Here is a 24,628-nt window from a genome sequence, read left to right as displayed (position 1 = left end):
TTACCAAAAACGGTAATTCCACTCAAAGAATTACTCGCAAAAAGGCGAGTAAACGGGCTCCAAGCGGTTGTTTGAAAATGCATGTACCAAACTATTATAAAAACACACCAAAGTTAAACACCTCCTAGTATTTGTTTATCGTTTCACAGTAAAGCCACGCCTCCAGCCTGGGCGGTTTGCACCTGAAGGTGCAGGTCGGTCTTCTGTTCCTGCACTGTCTCCATCACTTTATCCCATACAGAAGGCGGCCATGCAGCGAGGAAACGTACACCTGAGCCCCCTCTTAGTGTGGCTGCTTTTTGCACTAACCTCTGCGGATTTGCCCATGTGCAAAGAGGTGAGAAGATCTACTTCGTTTATAGCTTTTGTAACATGCAAACACTCAAAGTAACAGTTCCCAATTGTTGATTTTGTCACAATATGTTATGTGTGGCTTGTATCTAGGCTCTATCACATTGGATTAGGATAGCAGGAGAGGTTAAAGTTTTCATGTTAATACATTTATTGTTGCCTTGAAGTGCAGGATAAGGACATGAAACATTGCTGAACAGTTTGAAAGATAAGAGAGTTAAAGCTTCCAACATGTATAGGAAAGCAGTTCAGAAGCTATGTTTTAAATTAAGCCCCTGTGAGAATTTACGACATTTAAAGTGTATTTTCTGATGTGAGGTTTCGAGTTCCACATTGTTACAATGATAATTTTAGTAGGACACTTTTCACCATCACATTGTGTGTGTGTGTGTGTGTGTGTGTGTGTGTGTGTGTGTGTGTGTGTGTGGGAAATCAACATATGTTTCACTAACATGTTATAGGATTACATGACATGAGACAATTTACAATATTTACTCCAGTGTTGTCAGTTTTTCAAGAACTTCCATATGTTTAGCTGATTGTAATGCTTCTCTCCACCCATCTGTATTGAATTTGGGAAAACAAAAGAACAATTTGATAATACTCAAACATTTGAATTCTATCTGCATACCATGAACTTTATCGTAAAGCGTGTAGAAGATATCAGCGGTGAGGGGAAAGTTAGCACACCTGTAGTCTTTTACCCTGACCTCTTATTGACTGCTTGTACTCGATTATAAGGATGATTTGGGGGAGAAACTCTGGTAGTAAATTCATTAGGTGATTTGGTTTCCATGCCAGTCTAATGACCATGAGGTACAGAGGCCATTATGTCCTGTTGCCTTGGTTTCCTCATGTCTATGTAAAGGAGGTGATAGTCCACAGCACATCTCCAGTTTGTTGCATTTTTACATGTGATCCTCCCACTCGCACCCATGTTCATCTGATATCCCAAACACAGCTAATGTAGCAGCTCTAATCAAAAACACAGGCCTGCAGGAGTGCTGCTGCTGTTTTTCTGTTAACTATTAATCCCTCAAGGTTGTGTGGGCCTGGATTAGTCTCCTGAGTGACTTTCCACCTTAAGTCAAAAGGTATCAAATTAGCAAGACAACCTCAACTCTTAAATCACAACATCATTATGGGAGGGACAATGTTTTTTAGGATCACCAAAAGTAGCAACGGCAGGGAAAAACAAACCTACAATAGCTTTTCACCCGAGCTCTGTTGTCTCCAAAGTCTTGCAACAACACAAAAATTAAATGTTTACAAAAGGATTGGTGAATAAGCATTCTCCCCCTCCGGGTGAGTAAATAGAGCGCGAAGCACATCCTTGATGAGCAAGATTAAAACCACAGAAGTGACAGCCTTCTGGGCAAATATTGGCTGCGACTGTTGTTTGGAAAAGAGGCATGCCTGGTTTTGAATAGAAATGTCTCAGCTTTAAAATAATCCTATGGCCTATTTTTTATTGATTTCATCAACACCTCTATTTACCTTTTAGTGATATGCTGACTTGCATCCCGACGCAGTAGTATGCATCAGAAGTTTGTCTGTTTCATTTCATGCATGTTTGTATCCAGTGTCTGTGTGAATCTCACACCTGTGTTTGGCCCTTGCAGTCAGACTATCACTTTGAGTACACAGAGTGTGACGTGCTCGGGTCACGCTGGAGGGTGGCGGTTCCAAACAAGGCCGAGACATGCACAGGACTCCCAGACCCTGTCAAAGGCACCCAGTGTAGTGAGTCTTTGTCTGTCACCTTCTTTTTTTTTTTTTTACAATTTGTAAAGAATCAATCTCTTTCTATTAATCTTCATATTGTCCATGAAGCCTCCTCATCCTTTTCTTTGCACTTCCTTCTCTTCTGACAGCCTTCTCCTGTAGTGAGGGGGAGTACCTGGACATGCAGTCACAGCAGTGTAAGAAGTGTGCAGCAGGTACCTACTCTCTTGGCACAGGTGTGGCCTTTGATGCATGGGACAGCCTGCCGCCTGGTTTTGTTACCCATGGAATGAACACGAATAGCGGAGACAGTCACACTAACTGCTCTAAGTGAGTACATGCATCCTGGTTTTTATTAATTAAAGCTTCTGTGTGAAAGTTTTTTACTCTGACAATGTGGCGCCCCCCTGTGGACAAAGTGGTACTTTTTAATCTGTTTGCTGAGTTTTTTCTAATGAAATATGTCGTTATGCTTGATTTAAACAGTTAAATGTGAGTGAATTTTTGATCAGGAAGATGTAAAAAGTTCTGTTCCTGCTACATTCTGGTATTCATTCATTTCAACAGCTACCCTCCCAGCTGCAGTGGTTTCCAGCTTTATAAAATATGATATAGAAATGATCATTTTTGTCCCTGATGGTCCCATTTCTTTTGTATGTCATAAAGAGCCACGTCAGTAGCTTTCATTAAATTTGTCACTGTTTCGGAAACATCATGGTTTTTTTCTCCTGAATTGTATCCAGCTCAACCTGGACATCAAAGGGTGATTACATCGCCTCGAACACAGATGAGTGCAGTGCAACACTGTCCTACGCTGTGAGCCTGAAGCAACCAGGAAGTGTGTACTTTGAATATTTATACCCTGACAACAGCATATACTTTGAGTTCTATGTAAGTGTATTAAATTTAGTATCCATATTTACAAAGCTTGCTGTTGTTAGGGCTGATATTTGATTATTTCTGCCATGAATCTCTCTCTCCTGTAGATTCAGAACGACCAGTGTCAGTCTACTGACTCTGACAGTCGGTGGATGAGCGTCTCTGAGAGTGACTGGAGCAGCTACAGGGTGTGTATGACTGCAATTTTAGCACTTCATTAAAATAGCTGTCATCTAATTTTTTATTGTTTTTTTTTTAATATGATAAGATATTTTATATTCTTCTCCACCTCACTCTTTCTGTCTTTTTTCTCCTTCTTTTCGTGCAGGTTGAGCTGAGCAATGGGAACAATGTGCTGTATTGGCGAACCACATCATACAGTCTGCTGGACAGTGCAGTAAAACCAGTGTTGTTAAGAAACATATCCATCTCAGGTAGATTATCTGATGTTATGCATAGTGTAAGGCAATTTGAAACATTTGTTCACTCCTATCCCTCCTACTCCTCTATTTTTCTGTTAATAATTACTGATGGTTTGTTTTAGGGGTGGCCTACACGTCAGAGTGTTTCCATTGTAAACCGGGCACTTACAGTGCTAATACAGGATCTGCCCGCTGTACTCCGTGTCCTGCTGAAACCTACTCCAACAAGGGTGCTACTACCTGCTATCAGTGTGGAAACGACACATATTCTGGTAAGCACAAGATACCTTAACACGACATGAGTCCTTGATATACATTCAAACTACTTCCAAGCATTATGATTTGCATGCTTACACACACACTCTCTCTCTCTCTCACACACACACACACACACACACACTCACACATCTGCATGCAAATGCTGCATTTATAGCTCAAGTGTTCACGGTGTGTAGAGTTATCGCTGGATCTTAAAGTGATTTTTTGTGTTTTCCCTCGACTTTCCACCCGCTGTTTTTCCTGGATGTTTTTTTTTATGGTTCTAGAGGCTGGTTCAGGGAGCTGTAAACCGCGACCAGCATGTACAAACAGTGACTACTTCTACACACACACTCCCTGTGACTCTCAGGGCAAGGTAAAGTAGAAACTGAAGCAGGTTCAAATAAGGTGGTACAACAGTTTGGCTGAGCAATTAAAACAAGCTGTTACAACAATCTGTTGTGGCTATCGGATATCTTTGAATATAAATGCTCCGGGCAGTTTGCTGGCATCACATAGACGCTGGTAGTTTCTTTCATGTATTCATGATTGTGTTTCAGACTCAGCTTATGTACAAATGGATCGAGCCGAAGATCTGCAGTGAGACTGTAGAAGGAGCAGTGCAGCTGCCGGCATCAGGGGAGAAGAAAACCTGTCCACCATGTAACCCGGGATTCTTTGTCACCAACTCTTCGACATGTGAACCCTGCACCAACGGTCTCTACTCAAACGGGACAGGTGTGAAATACGTACACACCACCACACACGCTCTTTCTTACATGCATGTCAGATTGAGGGTCCTGATATGTGCATTTTTCATGCAAAACTCCCAAAGATGTTTATCATTTAAAGTGAAAAATATGTAGTTTTAATTTGAAGAAAAACACATTAATTTCCCTTTTCTTAAAATATTACCTCAGTGGTGAAAAGGCATTATAAGTGCTGCAATATTGATTATGTTTTTGACTGAAGATTCATATTCTCATTATGTAAAACTCTGTTCCAAGCATAGAAATGAATAAACTACAAAAATTCATTGTCTGATTATATTACGTTTTCAATGAAGCCCAACATTTGAACAGATGGTAATGAAGTACTATAATACTGCTTAAAGTAAAAAAAAAAAAAAACATTTTCTTTTGGAAAATGAAGAGTTTGCAACTTTTCATGACAGCAAATAAAATGTCTTTTTTTGTGGTTCCTTTCAAACTTTGAAGAAAAAAAGATTTAAAAGGTGAAAGGGATTGGAGCACAGAGATTGATTTGCAGCCTTTTAAACTTTTGAGAGACTGATCATCTGACACAATGAACCAGTGTGCTTTAATCCCCTTTCCCTGAAAATAAACTGTAATGATGTGGCCATCATGCTTTTAATTTGAAGACATTTTTAATTCACAGTCTGTACAGAGTGCCTTGTCGGCACAGAGCCAGTGGTTGGTTTCGAGTACAAATGGTGGAACACTATGCCGAACAACATGAAGAGCTCCATCTACAGTTTGGGGTTCAGTGAACACAGCACAGGTGAGACTCAGCAGGAGACAAGACATACCTGAACAAGCAGATATTAGAGAATAGTGCAAACTAAACTGCACAATTGAAAATAAATGATCACACAGTTTTGAAAGCTAGTGAGGTGAAGTTTATGTTGCTGTATGTTATGAAGGAATTTCTTATGTTATCTACTTTTTAAAAAAAAATCTTATTTACAGTTAAAGTGTGTTAGAGGAGAGCTTTTTGAAAGATTGTGTGCTAAAAGAAATGAGTTTGTTTCTTTTTCTATGGACAGCTTGGGAGGTTGCTGGGGAGTACATCTACACCAAGCCTGGGAATGATGACCGGGACTACCTAACACTCACACTCCATGTTCCTGGTTACAGGTGAAAAACCATGTCTTGAAAAGAAAATGTGTCAAATACTACATATGCATGCATTTGTTACCAGCTGGATACAATGAATTGGATGCCACTTGTTCCACAGGCTGCCTCAGTCCGTGGCCAAGGATGGGGAAATGACCGAACTGTCACGCATTACCTTCGTTTTTGAGACAATGTGCTCAGCAGACTGTACGTTCTCCTTCATGGCGGTGAGGAGGACCATATTTTCCAACTTCAGGATGCATGCATGTACAAAAAAAGCAAATTCAAATCAATATGACTAAGTGCATACATTGAGGTGATTGTGTTTCTGTGCAGCGTTATAACGTGTGGAGAAATGATTTTGTGGAGCATTGGAAAGGCAGCAACAGGAAACAGTCGTACTCTTACCTGATCCACAGAAACAGCACCAACAGCTTCATGTGGACTTTTCAAAGGACAGAAGAATATAACTCGGTGAGACGCAATCACAAGCTTTAGGAATCACTGTTATAGGAAAAGAATAAGAACATTAATTGCCTCTTAATACAGTCAAATCTATTACTTCTAAGTGGGGTTAGTTTTTTACAGTATGCATTTCATGTGTCTTTATAATTTCATATTTTTGTTTTCTTCAATTGTTTTCTTCTTCTTTCCTGTGTACAAAAGTTCATTTAGTGACAGACAGTGTAAAGAACAACAAGTATATACAGTATGTTAGAAGCAATCTGGCATTCAAGCCATTACGAATGTTTTTAATAGTATACCACGTGTGCAAGATGATACACCAAGAGGATACACCATATGTATCCATGGATGCTTGTTCACTTCAATATTTGTACATTTTAATGACAGACTGCAGTAGCATACTGTAAAGTTCTGCTCACTTGGGGATTATTTTTGCCCAGGCAGTTTTTTGTAGTGTGCTGTAGAGGGCAGCATGGATCAGTGTGTCAAAAAAAAAAAAAATCCCAATGACCTTTGTCCATCTGCTACATGAGAAATAGCCTTATCAACTTTCAGCAGGAATTGGCTTTATATATATTTTTTCTGTTCTTCTTCCCGAAGGAGAGGAAATATAGCGCTGATTTTGCCAAGATCTACGCCATTCACATCACTAATGTAATTGGAGGTGTGGCCTCTCAGTGTCGCCGCTGTGCCCTGAAGTCTGCGCAGGCTGGATCCTCCTGCGTCCCCTGCCCATCAGGACACTACATGGTCAGTGCGACAGGAACGTGCAGGAGCTGCCCACCAAACACCATCGTCAAGGCCAACCAGGCTGTGGGAGAGGCCGCGTGTGTTCAGTGTGGACCAAACACAAAGCCAAACAAGGTAACGTGAAAAAAAGTTTTTACCTGAAAAACTCGCATGTAAGATTGCAAACTTTGGTCAATTCAGTTATCTTGTAAAATAATTAACAACTCAAATAATAATAATGATTATAAAATAATAATAATAATTAACAACTCAAATAATAATATACTATTTTTTTCCTACCCTTTGTTCCAAATACATAGACTCCTGATAGACTTTCTGCCATCTGCCAACATTTCTTTAATCATATAATTTCTCCTATTTTCCAATTTGAGAAATGTGATCACAAATTGATTTTTGTGATTTGAAATGTTATGTTTCCACTTCATATTAACAGAAGTCTTAAACTGTCATGTTCTAATACATTGTTTGTACTTCCTTTTCCTATGATAATGAGCCATTTCCAGTTGTTTCCCTAAAACTTATTTATCACATTCTCTGGATCATGTAGCTTGTTTCCTGGTAATAACAGGATCATGTTGCTGGTTATCTGCAAAAGGAAACAATAGGCCAGTCACTGTGATAACAAAACCATGGCATGCCATGCTGTCATTGCCTACACTTAAGTGGTAAATAAAAATAATTTCTATGTTTGTTTTGTGCTTTTGCACTCTTTGAGATGAATAAGTTGAGATCTCAAGAAAACAACCATAAGTATCTGGTTACCAGGTGATAAGAGAGTGACTAAAACATATGGATGCATGTCTGCTTAGCACTCTGTACACTTGCCAGGGGTCTTAGTTGGGTTTCCAAAGCCAAGCCATGAGATAATTCAACCAAATATAAACTGAATGTGATGTTTATCTATGTATCTCTTTATCTCTTCCAGGCCAACATAGCCTGTCTCAGTGACTGTGTGTTGAACGTGCAGACAAAATCCGGAGCCCGTGTGTACTACGACTTCTCTCCTCTGGCCAACGTTACAGGCTTCCACAGCAGTCCCCGCTTCACCAACAGAGGCCTCCAATATTTCCATCACTTTAATTTGAGACTGTGTGGGAACGAGGTGAGAGACTGACATAATCCTGCTCTGTTGTTTTTGCATATCAAATAATAGACTGACATGTGTTGCGCCATGTTTTTTTTGTCTCATACAGGATAGAGCACTAGCTACATGTGTGGATAATGTAACAGAGAGCAGGAGAGATGTCAAAGGATTTATCTGTCAATCCACTGTGTTTCCCTCTGACATTCGGAGTCAGAGCGTCGTGTCCTCACAGCCTTTCCTTATTGGTGACTCCCTTATTGGTACGAACTGAATTAAAATAAATTGGTGCATGTTTAGACTAAGGGCTACGGTATGACTGCATCTTCATCCAACAATGTCAGAGAGCAGCTACTTGCATCCTCTCCCTTCCAAAAGGTTGCTAAAATTAGCTCATAAAAATTCTATTTTTCTACTGAATAAACCATCATGCCTTACATTATCTTAATAATTTTTCCCAACATAGGGGGACTTGAGAAGCTGCAGGAAGCCTATTCTCAGGGGTTGTTAAATTGTGACCCAGATGCATAATGAATACATTTAAGTTCTTCACTAAAATTTATCAACAACTTTAGGATAGATTACCATGAAATGTTGGCAGTTGGGTTTGAAGCCCAGGGGCCGCCGGTTTAAGTCCTGATACGGATCATATTATGGAAGTTGGCCTGGTAGCTGTAGAGGTGCCAAAGCATATTGTGAGTATCACCAAAGTGTCCTTGAGCAAGGCACAAAACCCCCAACTGCTTTGGTGCGCTCAGTGTGTAGCAGCCCACTTTGACTTTTCTCCATTAATGCACTGAGGTCCTGTTAGTGCATGTGTGTGGTTCGGGCCAATGTGTGAGAAGAAGCATTTCTCTAAAATGACAGAATGTAACACAGAATTTCCCTCAGGGATTAATAAAGTATATCAAAATCAAAAAATCAGTAGTTCTGATTATTTCAGTCCACTGAAAAAGTCTTCAAGAGTAAATGGCTATTTAGGAAAGACTCACATCTCAAAGACATATGTAGCCAGACATGCTTTGTACGGTTTTGGAAGAATCAAAAACAACAAAACAAACACTGTTATACATTGGGAGCTTGTAATAAAATATCACATATTAATTTACTTGATGCCCTCCTTTTCCGAAGGTGTGACCACGGACACATCACTGAATGGCATCTCCTCTCCACAGTGGCTGTTTCCTTCTGCATCCACCCTGCCAGATGTCATCTTTTATTACAGGTGAAACACATCACAAGCTTAAATTGATCATGTTTTATTTCTTTATCAGGATGCTTTCAGTCATAAACAGAAATGTACATGTTCAATATATCTATTATATTTGATGCTGAAAGTTAGTTTACTTTCTTAGTAGTATAATATAATTGAGAACCAAACATACTCTTAACTATATCCCAGAGTGGAAGTGAAGGACTGTGTGTTACATTTGTCATTTCTCCAATGCTCCAGGTCCAGTGAAATAACCCAGGCTTGTAAACAGGGCAGGTCTGCGACAGTCAGAGTCAGATGCAATCCTTTAGTGACCGCTGAAAGCCTCATCACTCTGCCGAGGTACATTTTTCACCTAAAAACAGTCGTCCAGATTCATACAAGTCAACACATTCCTGTCACAACATTTCTTATGTGCCTTTTTCTGAGGCCTACGAATCTGTACTGCAATAAAAGTGATGCTTTGGAGATCATGCTTATCCAAGATCTCATAATTATGTCTCTTACCTTGTTTTGCTTTCCAGTAAATGTTCAGAGGGAACTTGTAATGGTTGTACTTTCCACTTTCTGTGGGAGAGCCAGCATGCATGTCCACTCTGCACCACAAACCATTACAGAGAGATTGTCAGCGCCTGCGTTCAAGGGATACAGGTAATAGTGCACAGGACATATTTACCAAAATAAAATGCTCAGCATGTACTGTAACCTATTGCTCCATAGAAATGCAGCAAATCACTGAAAAATGTATATAATTTACTCGGTTTTTTTCCTTAGTATTGTGGCTACATTGAAAAATGGTAATAGTCTTACTGATAAAAAAAAAAAGTTTGATGAAACAACTGACACACTGTCATGTGTTTTGGCTAAATATTAGCTGAGCTCTGTAGCTTATTAGCCTATTTTAGCTTAGCATTATTGAAAACCGAGCAAGACAGTTAGCCTCATAGTTCAAATTGGTCACAAAATCAGCCCAATAACACGTCATTACTTCATACGTTTTAAAATTGCACGTCATTTGTTTAGGTTTTACACAAATCAAACTGCAAATACGTCTGATTACTTCTTTGCTGTGAACATTACCTAGAGCCAGGCCAGCCAGCTGTGTCGACTCTGTTTCCTCTTTATATTAAGCCTGGTTAACTGGCAGGTGGTTGCAGTGTTTTTATATCGACAGATTTGACAGTGATATTAGGTAATCTCCTCATGTAAAACTCTGTTGTAAAAAGTCTTAGAAGTCTAAATCCCACAATGTTAATATATTCCTTTAAGAAAGTACTGGCAACATTAAGGATTAAAGAAGAAAACTATTTGTGAGCTCTGCAAAATCAAACTCTGTATTTATGTTGTTTCAGAAAACCACCTACGTGTGGCAGCAGCCTTTGCAGTGTTACGGAGGAGAGTCACTACCGCCGCAAAAAGTCAGTGCCTGTGTGACTCTGGATTTCTGGCTCAAGTTTGGTGTTTCCACTGGAACAATTGCTGCTTTGCTGCTCATTAGTGTCAGCTGCTATTTCTGGAAGAAGACACGCAAGTGAGGCTAATGGGCATCACATTTTATTTGGTGTTTGTTTAAACACTGATGGGTGTCTTATTATTTATTAAGATCAAAGATTAAACCAAAGCTAAAAGCATGAAAACTCCAAAGAAGAAGCTAAGCTAACAAGATTTGTTTGTGTAACTCTCTGCAGGTTGCAGTTTAAGTACTCCAAGCTGATGATGACCTCTGGGGGTAAAGAGTGTGAGTTGCCCACTGCAGACAGCTGTGCAATAATGGAGGGAGAGGATGCAGAGGATGACATAATGTACCTCAACAAGAAATCCTTCTTTAATAAAATGAAATCTTTCTCACGAGAGGTCAGTAACCCTGCAATCATGGACACACTGAGCTTCATATGTGGACACTTTTCACTCATCATGTAATTGTCATCATTACCTTGTTTTTGATTATATATCATGGTTACGTGTTTTCAGAGGTCATCAGATGGATTCGACTCTGTCCCATTGAAGTCCTCTTCACTCAGACAAAGAGAAGAGGAAGACTCTGATGATGATTAATCCAAAGTTTGAACGAATTCAACACCAAAGTGCAAAAGTGTTTAAATATTGCTTCAGCTCCAACAGATGGAGTCACAGAAAACAGAAATTTGCTTTTCATTTCATTTTATTTATTACCACAGATAAAGGCTTACTGTGGAGGTTTACAAATAATGTAAGGAGACACGATTTTATTTAGTATTGTTTGTCATTTACCAAACCTCATATTGCATTACAAAGTCTCCACATATATATTTATATTGTATATTATATATATGGATATTTGGTAAGTTGATAGTGTATTTCAATCTTATATGAGAACCACCGTTTTACATCACTGTTTGAATATATTTTAATTATACTTTTTTTTCAGACTGCTTTTTTTAAGCAAGCCTGCTATTCAGTTAAATGTTATAATATTCACATTCACAATATTGAGGTCAAGTTGCTTAACGTTTGATATCCTTTTCTGCTACACATTTTATGATACGTTTATTTACAAAGGAGAATATACATTTTATTAAAAAGTCATGCTTTGTTTGAGGTAAAGTCATTTTTCTCACATTAAAGAATGACCTCTATTGCTGCCTACAGGTACTTTTAAAGAGATTACATCGCAAAGCATGTCAAACATTGTTTTTATGTCTTTACATTTTTTATGTTGTAATATTTTTATGTTACTACTTACATTTTTAGACCTGTTTTGGTCTTCTTTTGATTTAAAAAATAGCTAAATGTCAGAACATTATTTAGAATGACATTTGTAGAAATACAGAGTATTAAATTGTTTTTGAACTGTTTAATAATTTACTTTTCCATGTAGTTAAAAAGGTAAAACGAATATAAAATTAAAATGTGACTCTTTTATGCAATTGTTCATAGAATTATAAAAGTATTTTTCAATACCTCAAATACTGTCACATCTTGGTTATTGATCAATATTTTAATTGGGTGGATCATTTTCTTTACGTTGTTAGGGTTAAGGTTGGGGAGAAAGGGCTCTCCAGGCTTTGTTCCCTCATTTTCCCCATACAGCTGTAAATTCAATTACTTTGCAGTTGCTAGAATCTAAAAATGTGTTTAAAAAGTGTTATATAATAAAAAAAATAAATCGTCATAATTTCAGATAAACTACCAGGGTATACAATTGAGTATAGACTTAGGGTATTCATAGCATTAAAAAGATTTTTAAAAATCTAAATTTTCAAGGCATTGCAAGAAGAAAAAAAATCATTCAATGAAATTCGATAAAGCACTTAAAACTGCATGTGGCTCTTTGATGCATAACATGTATTTTTCGACTAAAAAAACTAAACTAATGATAAAACAAATCAATAAATGACATTTTAATAAAACATTAAGCCACAAATAAGCTCCCACACTTGTGTGATGGACATTTTCATGTTTTGTGTGGGTAACTCATAATTGTGAATATATTTATGGTTATGAATGTGGCACAATTTTTTCTGCTTTTGGCTTGGCTGGTCCCATATGGCGCTGGCTGGTCCTTGTTATTTGTTTCTCGCGAGACTTTGAGACGTGTTGCAAGTGGGGTGAAATCTCGGGAGCTGTCTGAAAGCAGGCTGAGTGAGGAACAAACAGCGTGAAGATTTCAAACGTACACTCCTCAGACGGCGATTCTGCACGATTTAGCAATAGGCAGACACTCAACTTTATTTCGCAACAAAGTTCTTCAACGAGAGGAAACACTTTATTTATCTTCTCTTTTCGTAACTTTGGTAAACTTTAACGCAGGCTGCAGGGTAACATTACCCACCTCGGAGAAGAAAGTCAAGTCAGTGGTCTGCAGTCTGTTCTGCAGGAATGTCGCAGAAAGAAAGACCCAAGTTCTATCGACAGGACGTCAACAAGACCATATGGGAAGTCCCCGAGCGATACGAAAACTTGTCCCCAGTTGGGTCTGGCGCCTACGGATCCGTAAGGTAATTGACTTTTCACTCCATTAGTTTAAACACGTCTGTTTAGCTCAGTCACCTAACTTAACCTCCATTCATTTAGACGGGGCCTGTGCTGCAGAAGCTAAAGTTAGCAAGGTGGAGACACGATGTGCCTCAACATGAAAACCTGTTGACTTGTTATCTATCATTCACATGCAAACATTTGCAACACAAGTAATAAACGAGATACTAAAGGCCAACTTAAGGAAACTGCTCACTTCCGTTAAACTCTTAAAGAAGTACCCGGGTCTTTATCCGATCACTTCATCTCGATGTACTTTTAGATCATTAATAGTGTTTGTCTTGCACCCACATGGCAGAGATGTTTCGTCCCACTACCTTCGTTGATCTGACAGTATGTGAAAAGTTGTTTGGGTAAAATATTACCCTTTAGTTATTAGTAATGTTGAGAGAATTGTCAGAAAGATAGATGCAGTGTTTTTCCTGTAATGTCGGCGTTTTCAGCAAAGTAATATGATGCTGAAATCTGAACCGGTTTTTACACATACAAGAATTTGTCTTGCTTCTAAATATTAACAAAGGAAAATGTATAAGGTAACAATAGCACACACACACACACACACACACACACACACACACACACACACACACAACAAACAAATATTAAATATAAAAAACACGCACATTTTTGTGAGCTGTTTTGATAATTCATTCCTCATTTATCAAGGAAATTAATTATTGTTGTATTTATTTTAAGGCAAATAACAGAAACTTTTATTTGAGTGATAACTGAATTGTCTGTACAAAAAAAGGAGTCATTAAGTCTAGTGAGTTTTCTGAATCAACCCCTTACAAAACCTATAAATACAATAGAACCATACAGTATAGCATTAATAACAACTGTTGACACATCCTCTTGACTGCTCCAGAACACCGTGTTCGTTAGGTGCATTTCCTTATAGCTTGCCTCCTGTCAAAAGCTTAAGCTTTCACTGGAAAACCCCCTTTTGCATTGGCTGCTGATTAAATGGGTTGTGCTGATACTATCTAGGACACAACATTGACTGTGGTACATTTGATTTAGAGGGCAGATGTTTGTTTTGCAAATGAAAGCAGACAGATGCGCTGTTGCCGGGCAATATGATAATCTGTTGCTGGTCAGATTACTGCTCACCAGTGCAATGCCTCCGATTGTGTTTTTCAAACAGTACACAGGCCGCTATTGTCAGTGTCAACATAATGGACTCTACCTAAGTAAATAGTAAATCCCTGCACAGTCTATTATACTGTACTGCACAGCTTTAGTTCATGTTTCAGTTAGGATAAGATGCAACATCATTTATGATGCAATCAATTAAAATCCACATTATTTTTCATATTTGAAAAGAAGTGAAGGTTGCAAGAAGAGTGAGGGCCTGTTTACTGTTTACATATTTTGGGATATAACTGCTGATGGGTTTAGACAAAGGCATTAGGCATTTTTTAGAGTTTCTCATGCTGGAGTTCGTGTTTATTCTTATTTTAGTATTGTTCAAATGCATTGTGATATTTTTAGATAGATGGATAGATAGATACTTTATCAATCCAGAGGGAAACTCAAAGCATCCAGTCGCAGTATACAAGAGTCCCCTGAAATAAAACCTGTGCAATTAAAAATAGACTTGTATAAAGAAATGTACATGACGTCTGCAGGAAAATAAATATACGTGCAATTTAAAAAGAGACCTCTAAACAGTTAAGGAACCTCAGTAATTAGGCCTGTGCATAACAATTGATAAGTGCTGACCTTCTGTAAGTTTGTGTTGTATACATGTACAGTGGTGTTTGAGCTGGGGGTAGTGCAAGAGGTGTGAACGCAGACATTAAACAGTCAGTGCAGACATTCAGGGTGCAAGTTAAAATGCAGGTTAAAGTGATTGCCATTAAAGTGGTCAAACATTAAAGGTGCAAAAATAAAGTGATATCAGATATGCATTAAAGTGTCAAACCAGAGGCTGCCTCTTAGGACAGCAGTGCAGATGATAACAAAGAAAAATGAAAGCTGCTTTAAGGCTCCATGCAGTTTTCACTGGTGTCAGTCTGCTGACTCGTGAACAATCTTAGGTTAGTTAATAAGAAGGAAGTGTTAGAGATACTCTGCCATTAGAGTGCAGGACAGACTGAAGGCCTGCTCCCAACCTGCTGAGAGGTGACATTTTCTGCTTATGTCGCCCTTTTTTCTTTCTTTATTTGAAAACCACACTTGAACCGGAGCAAACTGAACTGCTGGGTGGAAACAGGGCTTTACTGTACATAGTTTGGTTTTGGGAGCACACTCGGCCCATTTGGAGCTGAGGCAGTCTTTTGCTCATCCGTCTTAAAAATGACTTCTTCTGTTTTTTTCATTTAAAGCTCATTCCTAGTTTGAAGAGTTCTGTATACTTTCAGTACTTATAGCTTGAATCCCTGAAATCAGCTCATGAAGACAACAAATGATGTGTGCATTGTGCAAGTAAACGTTGTAAAGTGTGTTGTTACTGATGAGATTGAAGCTAACCTCATGTCCATTTTCTGTAACAGCTCAGCGTATGACACAAAGACCGGTTTGAAGGTAGCAGTGAAAAAGCTCTCCAGACCGTTTCAGTCCATCATCCATGCTAAGAGAACGTACAGAGAGCTGCGGTTGCTGAAGCACATGAAACATGAAAATGTGAGTGGACACGTTTCTCTTCCTTTTTCTCAGTCCGCTGATGAACAGACGTGAGAAAAGCAGCTCAGTAAACGTCATTCTAAACTCGTCGCCCCACAGCATCTACAGTTCAGTGCAGGTGTGTGTCGTTTACTTGACAGTTGTTTTCATGCTCCTGCAGGTGATTGGCCTCCTGGACGTGTTCTCCCCTGCTACAAGTCTAAAGGAATTCACTGATGTGTAAGTTGAGCTGCATTTGTTTGGCTTGATCTTAGTAACTCCTTAGAGTACTTGAAGCCTTTTCACAATCTGCAGCCTTTAGTTTTCTCAGCAGCAGAGGATCCTCGCTGCGGCTGGGAAACACCTGGACACCAGCCAACAGACAAAAGCTGGAACATTTCTTCGACTGTCCGCCCTCTCTGCATGTCACAGGAGTCATTTCACCATCAGTTTCCCCTCCTTCTGCTTCCTGATTTTTGTCTCTGTGAAACATGTGTGCCTCACTGGCAAACAGGTAGTTGTCGTGTGTTGCGGTTTGAAAGTTTCCAAAAATGGGAAGTGGACAGTGAGTCGATGACTCATTCCTCAGGCAACGAGGGAGGCTGTCGAAACTGTGTGACAGAGTTGGGTAATTAATCGCGTTTAGGTTTCCTGCGATCACGAAAACAGGAGACTCAGGAGTGAATGATTACTGTGCCACATGGATCATTGTGCTTGTTGTCATGTGTTAATAATTGTGATTACCATCTCCGACATAAGCTGTGCTGTGGGTAATATCGAGATCAAATTGTGGCAAGATTTCAGTCGACATCCGGCCTCATCTCAATACTTCTACTGAAACGTTTGCTAGAAGAAGATTATTGCTCAATAATTGACTGAGGCCTGGAGCCTGTGAGAAGTGGGCCGCACCGAGGAGCCGGTTTAGTTTCACATCTGTGCTGCAGAGTTTATCGGGCGGTTCCTGAGTCAGTGGTGTTTCTCTCATTTCAGGGGATTCAAATTCAAACGTGTGACATTTGCTGAGTGAAATGGTGCCTCTACTCCTTTTCCTGAATGTTAACGTTCATTTAGTCTCTCGGCCAGAGCTGACGCATTCATAAGAAGAGGTGTTACACAGACGAGCAGTTGTCTAGGGTTTCATTCGTAAAAGTAGGGCTGAACAATACTGTAAAAAAAACTTCTTTCAGATATACAGCATGTGTTGCGATTGGGAAAAAAAAAATTGATAGCAGAAAGTGCCGTCTCTTTTTATATACATCAATTGATTATTTCAATCAAAGAGTTATACTTCTTCTGTATTTGGTGCACTTATCTTCAGTGATTTTTCTGACTTCAAATCAAACCCCCCCCCCCCCCCCCCCCCCCCCCTCCCCCCAGCTAAAAGTAAACGACTTCACATCTGCTCTGTTAACATCCTTATTTAGCTTTACCAATCAGCAGGACGATGTGCTGCTGATCAAACGTGAGCTAGATGAGACAAGGTTTATTTACTACCACATGTTATAGATTCCTCTTTATACCATGACAACATATGACACCTTATGTTGGGTCATTTCTTGTTTTGAATTAACCAAGCCAATTCCTGAAAGCTGTCGAAATTGCATCAAATTGGCAACAGCAAAACACAGCTAATCATTGAGTGCATGTGAGGCGGTAGATGTTCGGACAATCTTACGTCCCAGCTAAATGTTCACGATTGGCCAGTTTTTGTACAGCAAACCTCCTGCTGCTGTTTTCCTCTGTGCAGCCTCTCCCCCTTCCTCGTTGCACTGATGCAGCACAGGTGTGTTGCCTCTGGCTAGTTAACCACGCTGCTAACATAAGCTAGCTCTCAGCGTCGGTAATGTATGCCTGTGTCCCACATACATACATACCCACGTACTGCTTGAGCTGTCTATGGAGCAGCAAAACATTCAGCCCTTCCCATATTCCCATCAGCCTGGAGTAGATCCTGAAATCAGCACTGATTTATGACAGGGAATGTATTTGGAATTAGAAATCGCTTGTAAAACTGATTTTGAACCGGGTCGTGGCACCACGAATCGAAATTGAATGCTGAGATATAGAAAGATTCACACCCCATATTTGACAGTGTCACCTCCTCTGCTCTCTCTCTCTCTCTCTCTCTCTCTGTAAGAAACGTTTGCATCTTCGTGAGACCCCGAAAACGAAGTATGTCAGAGAAGATTCTGCTAGCTGTCTTTGAATCCCCATCACAAGTCCATATGCTTTAGAAGTCCCACCAGGAACAAAACTTTGCAAAGAAATGTGCCAGAAAATCTTCATACTTTGAGTTGTGTTCGAAGGCTAAACGAGGTCACGCATGTAGACGGTGTGTGTGATCCTCAGTCTCTGAGAGGAAGGAACAAGCCGAGAGAGAATAGCTGGATTGAATGGAAAGAAAACAGTTTCGTTCACCACAGAGAAGAAAAACTGCTGAGTCGCAGAAAGTCTGAGTGAGTTATGGCTCTCTTTATCGGCACATCTGCTGGAACATTGTAAATGTTCTGAATGCAGTACGATATCGAGGAAAAATCTTAGCTATGCCGTAACTGTAAGTGTGGTACCCCAGGGCTCTAAAAATACAGACAGCGTCACAACCCTGTGCTGCTGCTGCTGCCTGTTCTGTTTCAATAGGAGAGAGAAAACAGAGGTCACTATTTATATCTTTTTTTTTCCAAGGCCACTGAACTTTCGAGAGTGTCTGTGTCGCTGTGGTGCTATTTTAAGGATCTGCTCTGTGTGCCGGGTGTGAATAGAAGAGTATTCATGATCTGGGTATTTGTCAAGCAGCAGACTGTCTGAGCAGCACATGGCTGGGTCTATTTATTTATTTCTTTTGTTGCTGCAAGGGTGCCACTTTCTTGCATAAGCCTTGTGTTAAAGAGCAGCTCTGGGATTACATTTGAATTATCCACTGATGTTGTCCTATTAAGCCCATTTATCGGGGTAGGCTATGTTGTTGAATTACATTCCATCTGAGAAGGGCCTGGCCTTTTAGAGTCTCTGGAGAGAAATGAAAGTCAAAAGAAGCAGAAGCTTAACCGGTTTATGCTCATAGAGTCATATGGTAAATCAGAGCCACACTACTGTACCAGCAAGTCTGGATGAAAGTCTGTAGGAAATGCAGATATGTTCATTTCTGTCCATCTGTTTTTCTTCCAAGTTTAAAAAACAAGTACATACTGTGTCCTTTTTACACTCTGATCTTCTGATTCCCAGGTATTTTGTGACTCATTTAATGGGGGCAGATCTTAACAACATAGTAAAATGTCAGAAGCTCACAGACGACCACGTGCAGTTCCTCATATACCAGATCATCCGAGGGTTAAAGGTGAGCTCATTTAAAGAAATCATGATCATTTTGGGAACTAGTTAAATGAGAAGATTGATACCACTGGCCATTGATCCTATCTGCTTTGCTATGCGTACACACTAAAGTCCCTGTGGGTTGCCTGGCAGCCTTTTGGTGAATTAAGAAGTGGGCTTCGGGATAGGTGAAGATTGATACTTTGGGTCAAATACAGGAAAGCTTTCCCCCTCTGTTTTCAATTTTACTCACTGAAATAATCTGCCTCCTGTCCTTATCAAGGTGACAAGTATGAGCCAGCTATGGATCTTTTCACCTAACTCAGCAAATTTGCACATTAAACTGAGTACATCTGTCAGCTATTAATACTCATATTCTCCATCTCTCTCTCTCTCTCTCTCTCCAGTACATCCACTCAGCTGACATCATACACAGAGTAAGTGTGAACAGTGTTTGTTCATGTGTGACTGATGTCACTTTGTCTTTGACCTGGAGGAGGTTTAAAAAAAAGAAGGAAAACTGTGTCAGGGTTTATGACATCGTCCACTTGGCGGAGTGTAAGTGTGATCCCTCTGCACACACTGACGAGAAAAGAAGTCATGAACAGGAACTTCACCTTTACACAGTTATATAAAATAGGATGTTTTTTTTTTCTTTATTGCAACATAGATAAAGAAAGGGCAGCGATGTATTCTGTCATGATAACAAATAGGAATATCTTTTTCCCCATATGATGTAAATCACCCAAATTCACATTCCCGGCTTTCCTTCCTTCAGGATTTGAAACCCAGTAATCTGGCGGTGAATGAAGACTGCGAGCTGAAGGTCTGTTAACTCTCTTTTCAGTCTTCTCTTTTTGTCATGAATCCACAAAGTGAATATTATTCAAGCTTCTCTGCTTTTCTGCTATTCAATCGCTCCCAGATTTTGGACTTTGGTTTGGCGCGGCACACTGATGACGAGATGACCGGCTATGTGGCTACCCGCTGGTATCGTGCCCCAGAGATCATGTTGAACTGGATGCATTACAACATGACGGGTACGTGACATTGAATAATGCCACTTAATGGTCCTCCAGTGACTCCCTTCCATTCACATCGGAGAGTCTTAACGTTTGAGTCCTGTTTCCTCTTGTGTTTCAGTGGACATTTGGTCAGTGGGCTGTATAATGGCAGAACTCCTCACTGGAAGAACTCTGTTTCCTGGTACTGACCGTATCCTTTTGGTTTGAGAGTACACAATGTACTGAGCTGCTGACACAGCATTTGCACAACATATTGAACAGGTTAAACACACACCGACTTTCTCTATTTTTTTTGTTACCAGTGCTGTAGCAGAAACTGATCCACAGTTCTTCTTCTCTTTGCTCTCATAATAACCTTCTCTTTTTTTTCCAACTTGATGCTTCCTGAGGTGTTTCCATATTAAAAATGTATCACTGATAGTACCTGTTCTCACTATCCCTTCTGGCTTGACATGCCCTTTGCTTTAGTGTTTCTACTGGCGTGCTTCAACTCCAACAGTCAGTATGCATCTTTGGCTCGGTTCCACTTTCTGCCTGCACCACTGCCAAGCTCTCTGTACTCAATATTTTTGTTTTTATCTTTCTCTCTCCCAGCCAGTGTTTTCTGACTGCGCTTCTATGTTGAAAGTCCAACAGGCCACGTCTGCTGCCTCCACTTCTCCCAGCTTTATATCGTATCTCCTCTCGGTTGAAAGCCTTTTCTTTTGCTGCATCTAATGTGTGAAGCACATAAAGTCAGATCTTTACATCACAGATGGGTTTAAAGTGACGATTAAGACTAAGAGATTCAGATTGCAGCTTTTGTCTCGTTCCACACCTGGTCTTCCTTTACCGTTGTCGGTAGACATTGACCAATTGAAGCTAATCTTGCTGCTCGTCGGAACCCCAGGGCCCGAGCTCTTGATGAAAATATCTTCAGATTCTGTGAGTTCACAAAGTTATGCAAGGTTTTTTCTCTAACCCATTTTCTGTTCCAAACGTGTCTCTCTGAAGTGCAACAAATCAGTGAATCTGCTACCTAACCGACAGCATGTTTTCCAAGCTTTTTGTTTTGAAGACTTTTTCTCTGCCTCTTTAGCTGTGTGAATTAGGTCATGCTTGCCTGTATTTGATTATGACACAGGTGATTATACTCGGCCTTGCACTGATTGTGTGTCAAACAGTATTGTGTTGTTTTCCCTCCAAATCTACCACCCTCCTCTTAACGTTTTGTGTCAAAGCTTGAAGTTTGCTTTTCAATATAACATTGTTGTGCATCTCTAGTTTAACCGCACCTTGTTAGATTGAGAAGCAGCTTCTTAACTAACTCTGCTCTGTCGCTGTACACCCCTTGACACAAGCTTCGTAGACATAAACCAGCTTCAGCAGATAATGCGTCTGACAGGAACGCCCCCAGCATCCCTAATAAGCAGGATGCCCAGCTTCGAGGTGAGCAGGAGCAACCGTTCTGACTGTAGACCAGACAGCAGAGCAGGGCGGGAGGACAGTCATACCTGCTGTCACTCACTTTTTCCTTGCTTTTAAAAAGCTCTTGGCTTATATTCCTCTTTTAAATTTGAGCAATTAATACCACTTTGGTTGGGGGGGGGGTTAAAGCAGTGGTTCTCAACTGGTAGGACGGATCCAAGAAGTGGGTCACAAAAATGTGCATGGAAAAAAAAACGTGTTAAAAAAATCTTTAAAGTTCTTATAAATGCCGTAATGCTAGTAATACGAGATTTTAATTTTCCAGTTTAATCACAACAATTGTGTGGTTTCTGACACGCTTGCTTCATTTGACTGTATCATGAACTGCAGAATAGCTCTGAGTATGTGTGTGTTTGGTTCAAGTGTTTTCTGAGTTTGTCCTTACACATGGTTGTTTTAAATGCTATGAGTGCACTTGGTGTTTAGTATCCAGACGTATTGTTGGAGCTCCATTTGTTATTAACATTGTTGATCATATGAGAGCTGCTCTGTTCTGTGACTCTTTTTTTTGTTGCACTTTTAGTTGACATGACTTGTCATTACATTGATATGCATGTTTTTTTTTTTATTCTGGATGGTACATTACAATATCCCACTAAGACATTTAGCTGTTGTTACACAACACATAATCAGGGCGCTACACATAGCTTTCCCACAAGGTGTTTTTCACTGCTTCATTTTACTTTCCCTAAGAAGAGAACCTCGTGGCACCAGAACAAAAAAGGCACATGCATCATGTTTGAAGTATCACAACGTTTCTGTTCAAACGTTGAATTATTTAGTTTACATGGCTGATACTTCTGTGATTACTGGCGAGTAAAAACTTGTCGCATGATCACCTTATTTACTGTAAACTCAATGATCAGGTCAGGCACGAGAAAACTAAACCACCCATGGGTCTGTGGGGACATTAATTAAGGGTGACAGTAAAACTAAATAAACAAATAAAATGCACCCCAGTGGCACATACTCTAGAAGGGCAGGAACTTCAAGAACCCAACTCTTAGTATTTGTAAATGTTCAAGATTACACCCATAGCTACAGATGTGAGCGATGAGGCCAGTGAACAGAAATGATTGGATGCAGGTGGTTACATTGAACAGGATCAGAAGTGTGAGAATGTTTGAGCATTATGAAACAGGCAGTATTGAAAGGCGGGCGACATGTTGCTGCTAGTAGGAAATTACATTTGATTGACTGTTTTTCCTTTTCCCAGGCCAGGAACTATATCAACTCCATGCCTCAAATGCCCAAGAGGAACTTTGCTGATGTGTTCATTGGTGCTAACCCACAAGGTAACCCCAGAACCGTTTCGGATCATAACTTTGGCCACACTTCATGTCAAGAAAACCAAGTGTTTGACGCATCATAGTTAGCATTAGATTGACTACAGATAAACTTGTTTTTTACAGCTGTGGACCTCCTGGAAAAAATGCTAGTTTTGGACACGGACAAGAGGATAACAGCAGCCGAGGCTCTTGCTCATCCCTACTTTGCTCAGTACCATGACCCGGACGACGAGCCCGAGGCAGAACCGTACGACCAGAGCTTTGAGAGCCGCGAGCTGGAGATTGAAGAGTGGAAACGTGCGTAATGAAGAAAACGCATCTGTATAAAATATGCATACTAAATATCCAAATACCTGTTATCTGTAAATAATATGCCTCATTGCTATCACAACTGTAGAGTGACACTTAAACTATTTGAACATTTTCTCTTTCATTTCAGGATTAACCTACGAGGAGGTGTGTAGTTTTGAGCCACCTATTTCTGACGAGGACGACATGGAGTAACGAGACCCACATCGCACCTTGTCGCCAACATTTTCAAACAACCTTGAACGTGTGCTTTGGCGTTAGAGTCCCAGACACACTTTCATCAGAGTGCCAACCTGCCCTAGTCAGTTCTAATCAACCAGGAAAAGATCCATTATTAGCTCCCTTTAGGAAGATTTTACCAGCATAGACGGAGCAAGAGCTCGACCGATAATCATCTTTCTTATTTATGAACCACTAGTTGATGGTTTTCTTGCTGGAAAATATTACTTTATGCCAATTCCTGACATAATTTTATTCTTCTGATTTTTTTTTTTTTTTCTTTTAATTCAGACTTTGACAACTTGTCACTGTGACAATGATATGCTGAAATGCCTGGACCTATAGCTGTGTTAAATTTTCTATTGAGTAACTTATAAATAACTGTTTGTTGTCCACCTACAGGATTACGCTAGCATATCACTCACCCGACCAAGCTGTAACACATAGCAGGAGGTCACTGTTCCTGTATTTAAATAGAACTTACTTTGAAGGGTTCCATAATAGTGACATGGGTAGATTGAATGTTTCAGACATTTGACAATTTAAAAAAATGTGGCTGCTCTGTGTTGTAGACACTTATTTTTAGGGCTACACTGAGTTTCACACATTTTGTTTATTTGATTGTTAATGTTCTGTGAAGCCCTCTGTTGTTACACAGAAATCTGTGAGCCTCTGCTGTTTTCAAGACAGTACAGTATTTATCAAGGCACCCAAGAAGTAGGAAACAGGCTCTGCTCACAAACATGTAAATATATGTGCCATATTTTTTAATTGTGGTTCTATTATGATGCAATCACTTTTAGTATTCTCTATCAGTTTAAACATTGTGTGCATTTGTGAGAGTGTGTTGCAGGTTTACAGGAATTTTAAGTGTCATGCTATAATCTTTAATAGAAATACAGCTTATATGTGTAAAAGAGGGATTTCAGATTTATTTATACTTTGTGGAGGTGGTATTTATAGACAAAAATCAACAGATCCCTTAAACTATTTTCAGTCCAGCAGACTAACTATTATCCTCAGTCCTTTCTTTAACAAAATAAAGACTTATTTTTAAGACACCTATGATTTTCCTTTCAAATTTCATCTGCATTGTTTCATTTTCTATTCTGAAAATACTTTTCAGCATTTCCTTAGGGGTTTTACTTGAGAACGAAGTAATGATTGTTTTTACCAAATTATGTTTCCCCTGCTTTTACCTAATGCACAGTTAGACGTTAAATCACACAATGGTGACTACTGCTAAAGGCTCCTCAGCAAAGTTGATAAATTAAAAACAGATGTTGGCAAGTTAAAAAAAGGTCCTCAAATTAATAGGATTTTTTTTTTTTACTATGAATCACCTGTTTGTATGGTTTGTCTACATCTACAGAATGTCCTCAAAGTGCC

General features: G+C 39.6%; 2 protein-coding genes across 3 annotated transcripts; both read left to right on the top strand.

Annotated features, from left to right (window-relative positions):
* Window positions 1-236: 236 nt before the first annotated feature.
* On the top strand, window positions 237-11,874 carry elapor1 (endosome-lysosome associated apoptosis and autophagy regulator 1). Its single transcript, XM_079360440.1, has 22 exons — window positions 237-337; window positions 1,974-2,094; window positions 2,226-2,406; window positions 2,820-2,967; window positions 3,063-3,143; window positions 3,284-3,389; window positions 3,500-3,649; window positions 3,923-4,011; window positions 4,196-4,373; window positions 5,034-5,156; window positions 5,422-5,512; window positions 5,613-5,718; window positions 5,828-5,965; window positions 6,557-6,820; window positions 7,632-7,808; window positions 7,900-8,050; window positions 8,919-9,012; window positions 9,241-9,342; window positions 9,525-9,651; window positions 10,353-10,531; window positions 10,689-10,854; window positions 10,972-11,874. The coding sequence occupies exons 1-22, from the start codon at window positions 251-253 to the stop codon at window positions 11,053-11,055; spliced, it is 2,943 nt and encodes a 980-aa protein (XP_079216566.1). The 5' UTR covers window positions 237-250; the 3' UTR covers window positions 11,056-11,874.
* Window positions 11,875-12,500: 626 nt separating this feature from the next.
* On the top strand, window positions 12,501-24,300 carry mapk14a (mitogen-activated protein kinase 14a). Of its 2 annotated transcripts, none has more exons than XM_079359945.1 (12): window positions 12,501-12,977; window positions 15,513-15,642; window positions 15,803-15,861; window positions 18,844-18,955; window positions 19,338-19,367; window positions 19,709-19,756; window positions 19,856-19,970; window positions 20,074-20,145; window positions 20,800-20,879; window positions 22,639-22,717; window positions 22,835-23,008; window positions 23,151-24,300. In XM_079359945.1, the coding sequence occupies exons 1-12, from the start codon at window positions 12,859-12,861 to the stop codon at window positions 23,213-23,215; spliced, it is 1,083 nt and encodes a 360-aa protein (XP_079216071.1). In that variant the 5' UTR covers window positions 12,501-12,858; the 3' UTR covers window positions 23,216-24,300. The 2 variants fall into 2 exon arrangements, with proteins under 2 accessions (XP_079216071.1, XP_079216070.1); XM_079359944.1 differs by lacking the exon at window positions 20,800-20,879 and adding an exon at window positions 21,304-21,383 and having other exon boundaries at window positions 12,507-12,977.
* The last annotated feature ends 328 nt before the right edge of the window (window positions 24,301-24,628 follow it).

This window comes from Symphodus melops (genome assembly GCF_947650265.1).
Source record: "Symphodus melops genome assembly, chromosome: 13".
NCBI lineage: Eukaryota > Metazoa > Chordata > Actinopteri > Labriformes > Labridae > Symphodus > Symphodus melops.
This window is presented reverse-complemented; position numbering and strand designations above follow the sequence as displayed.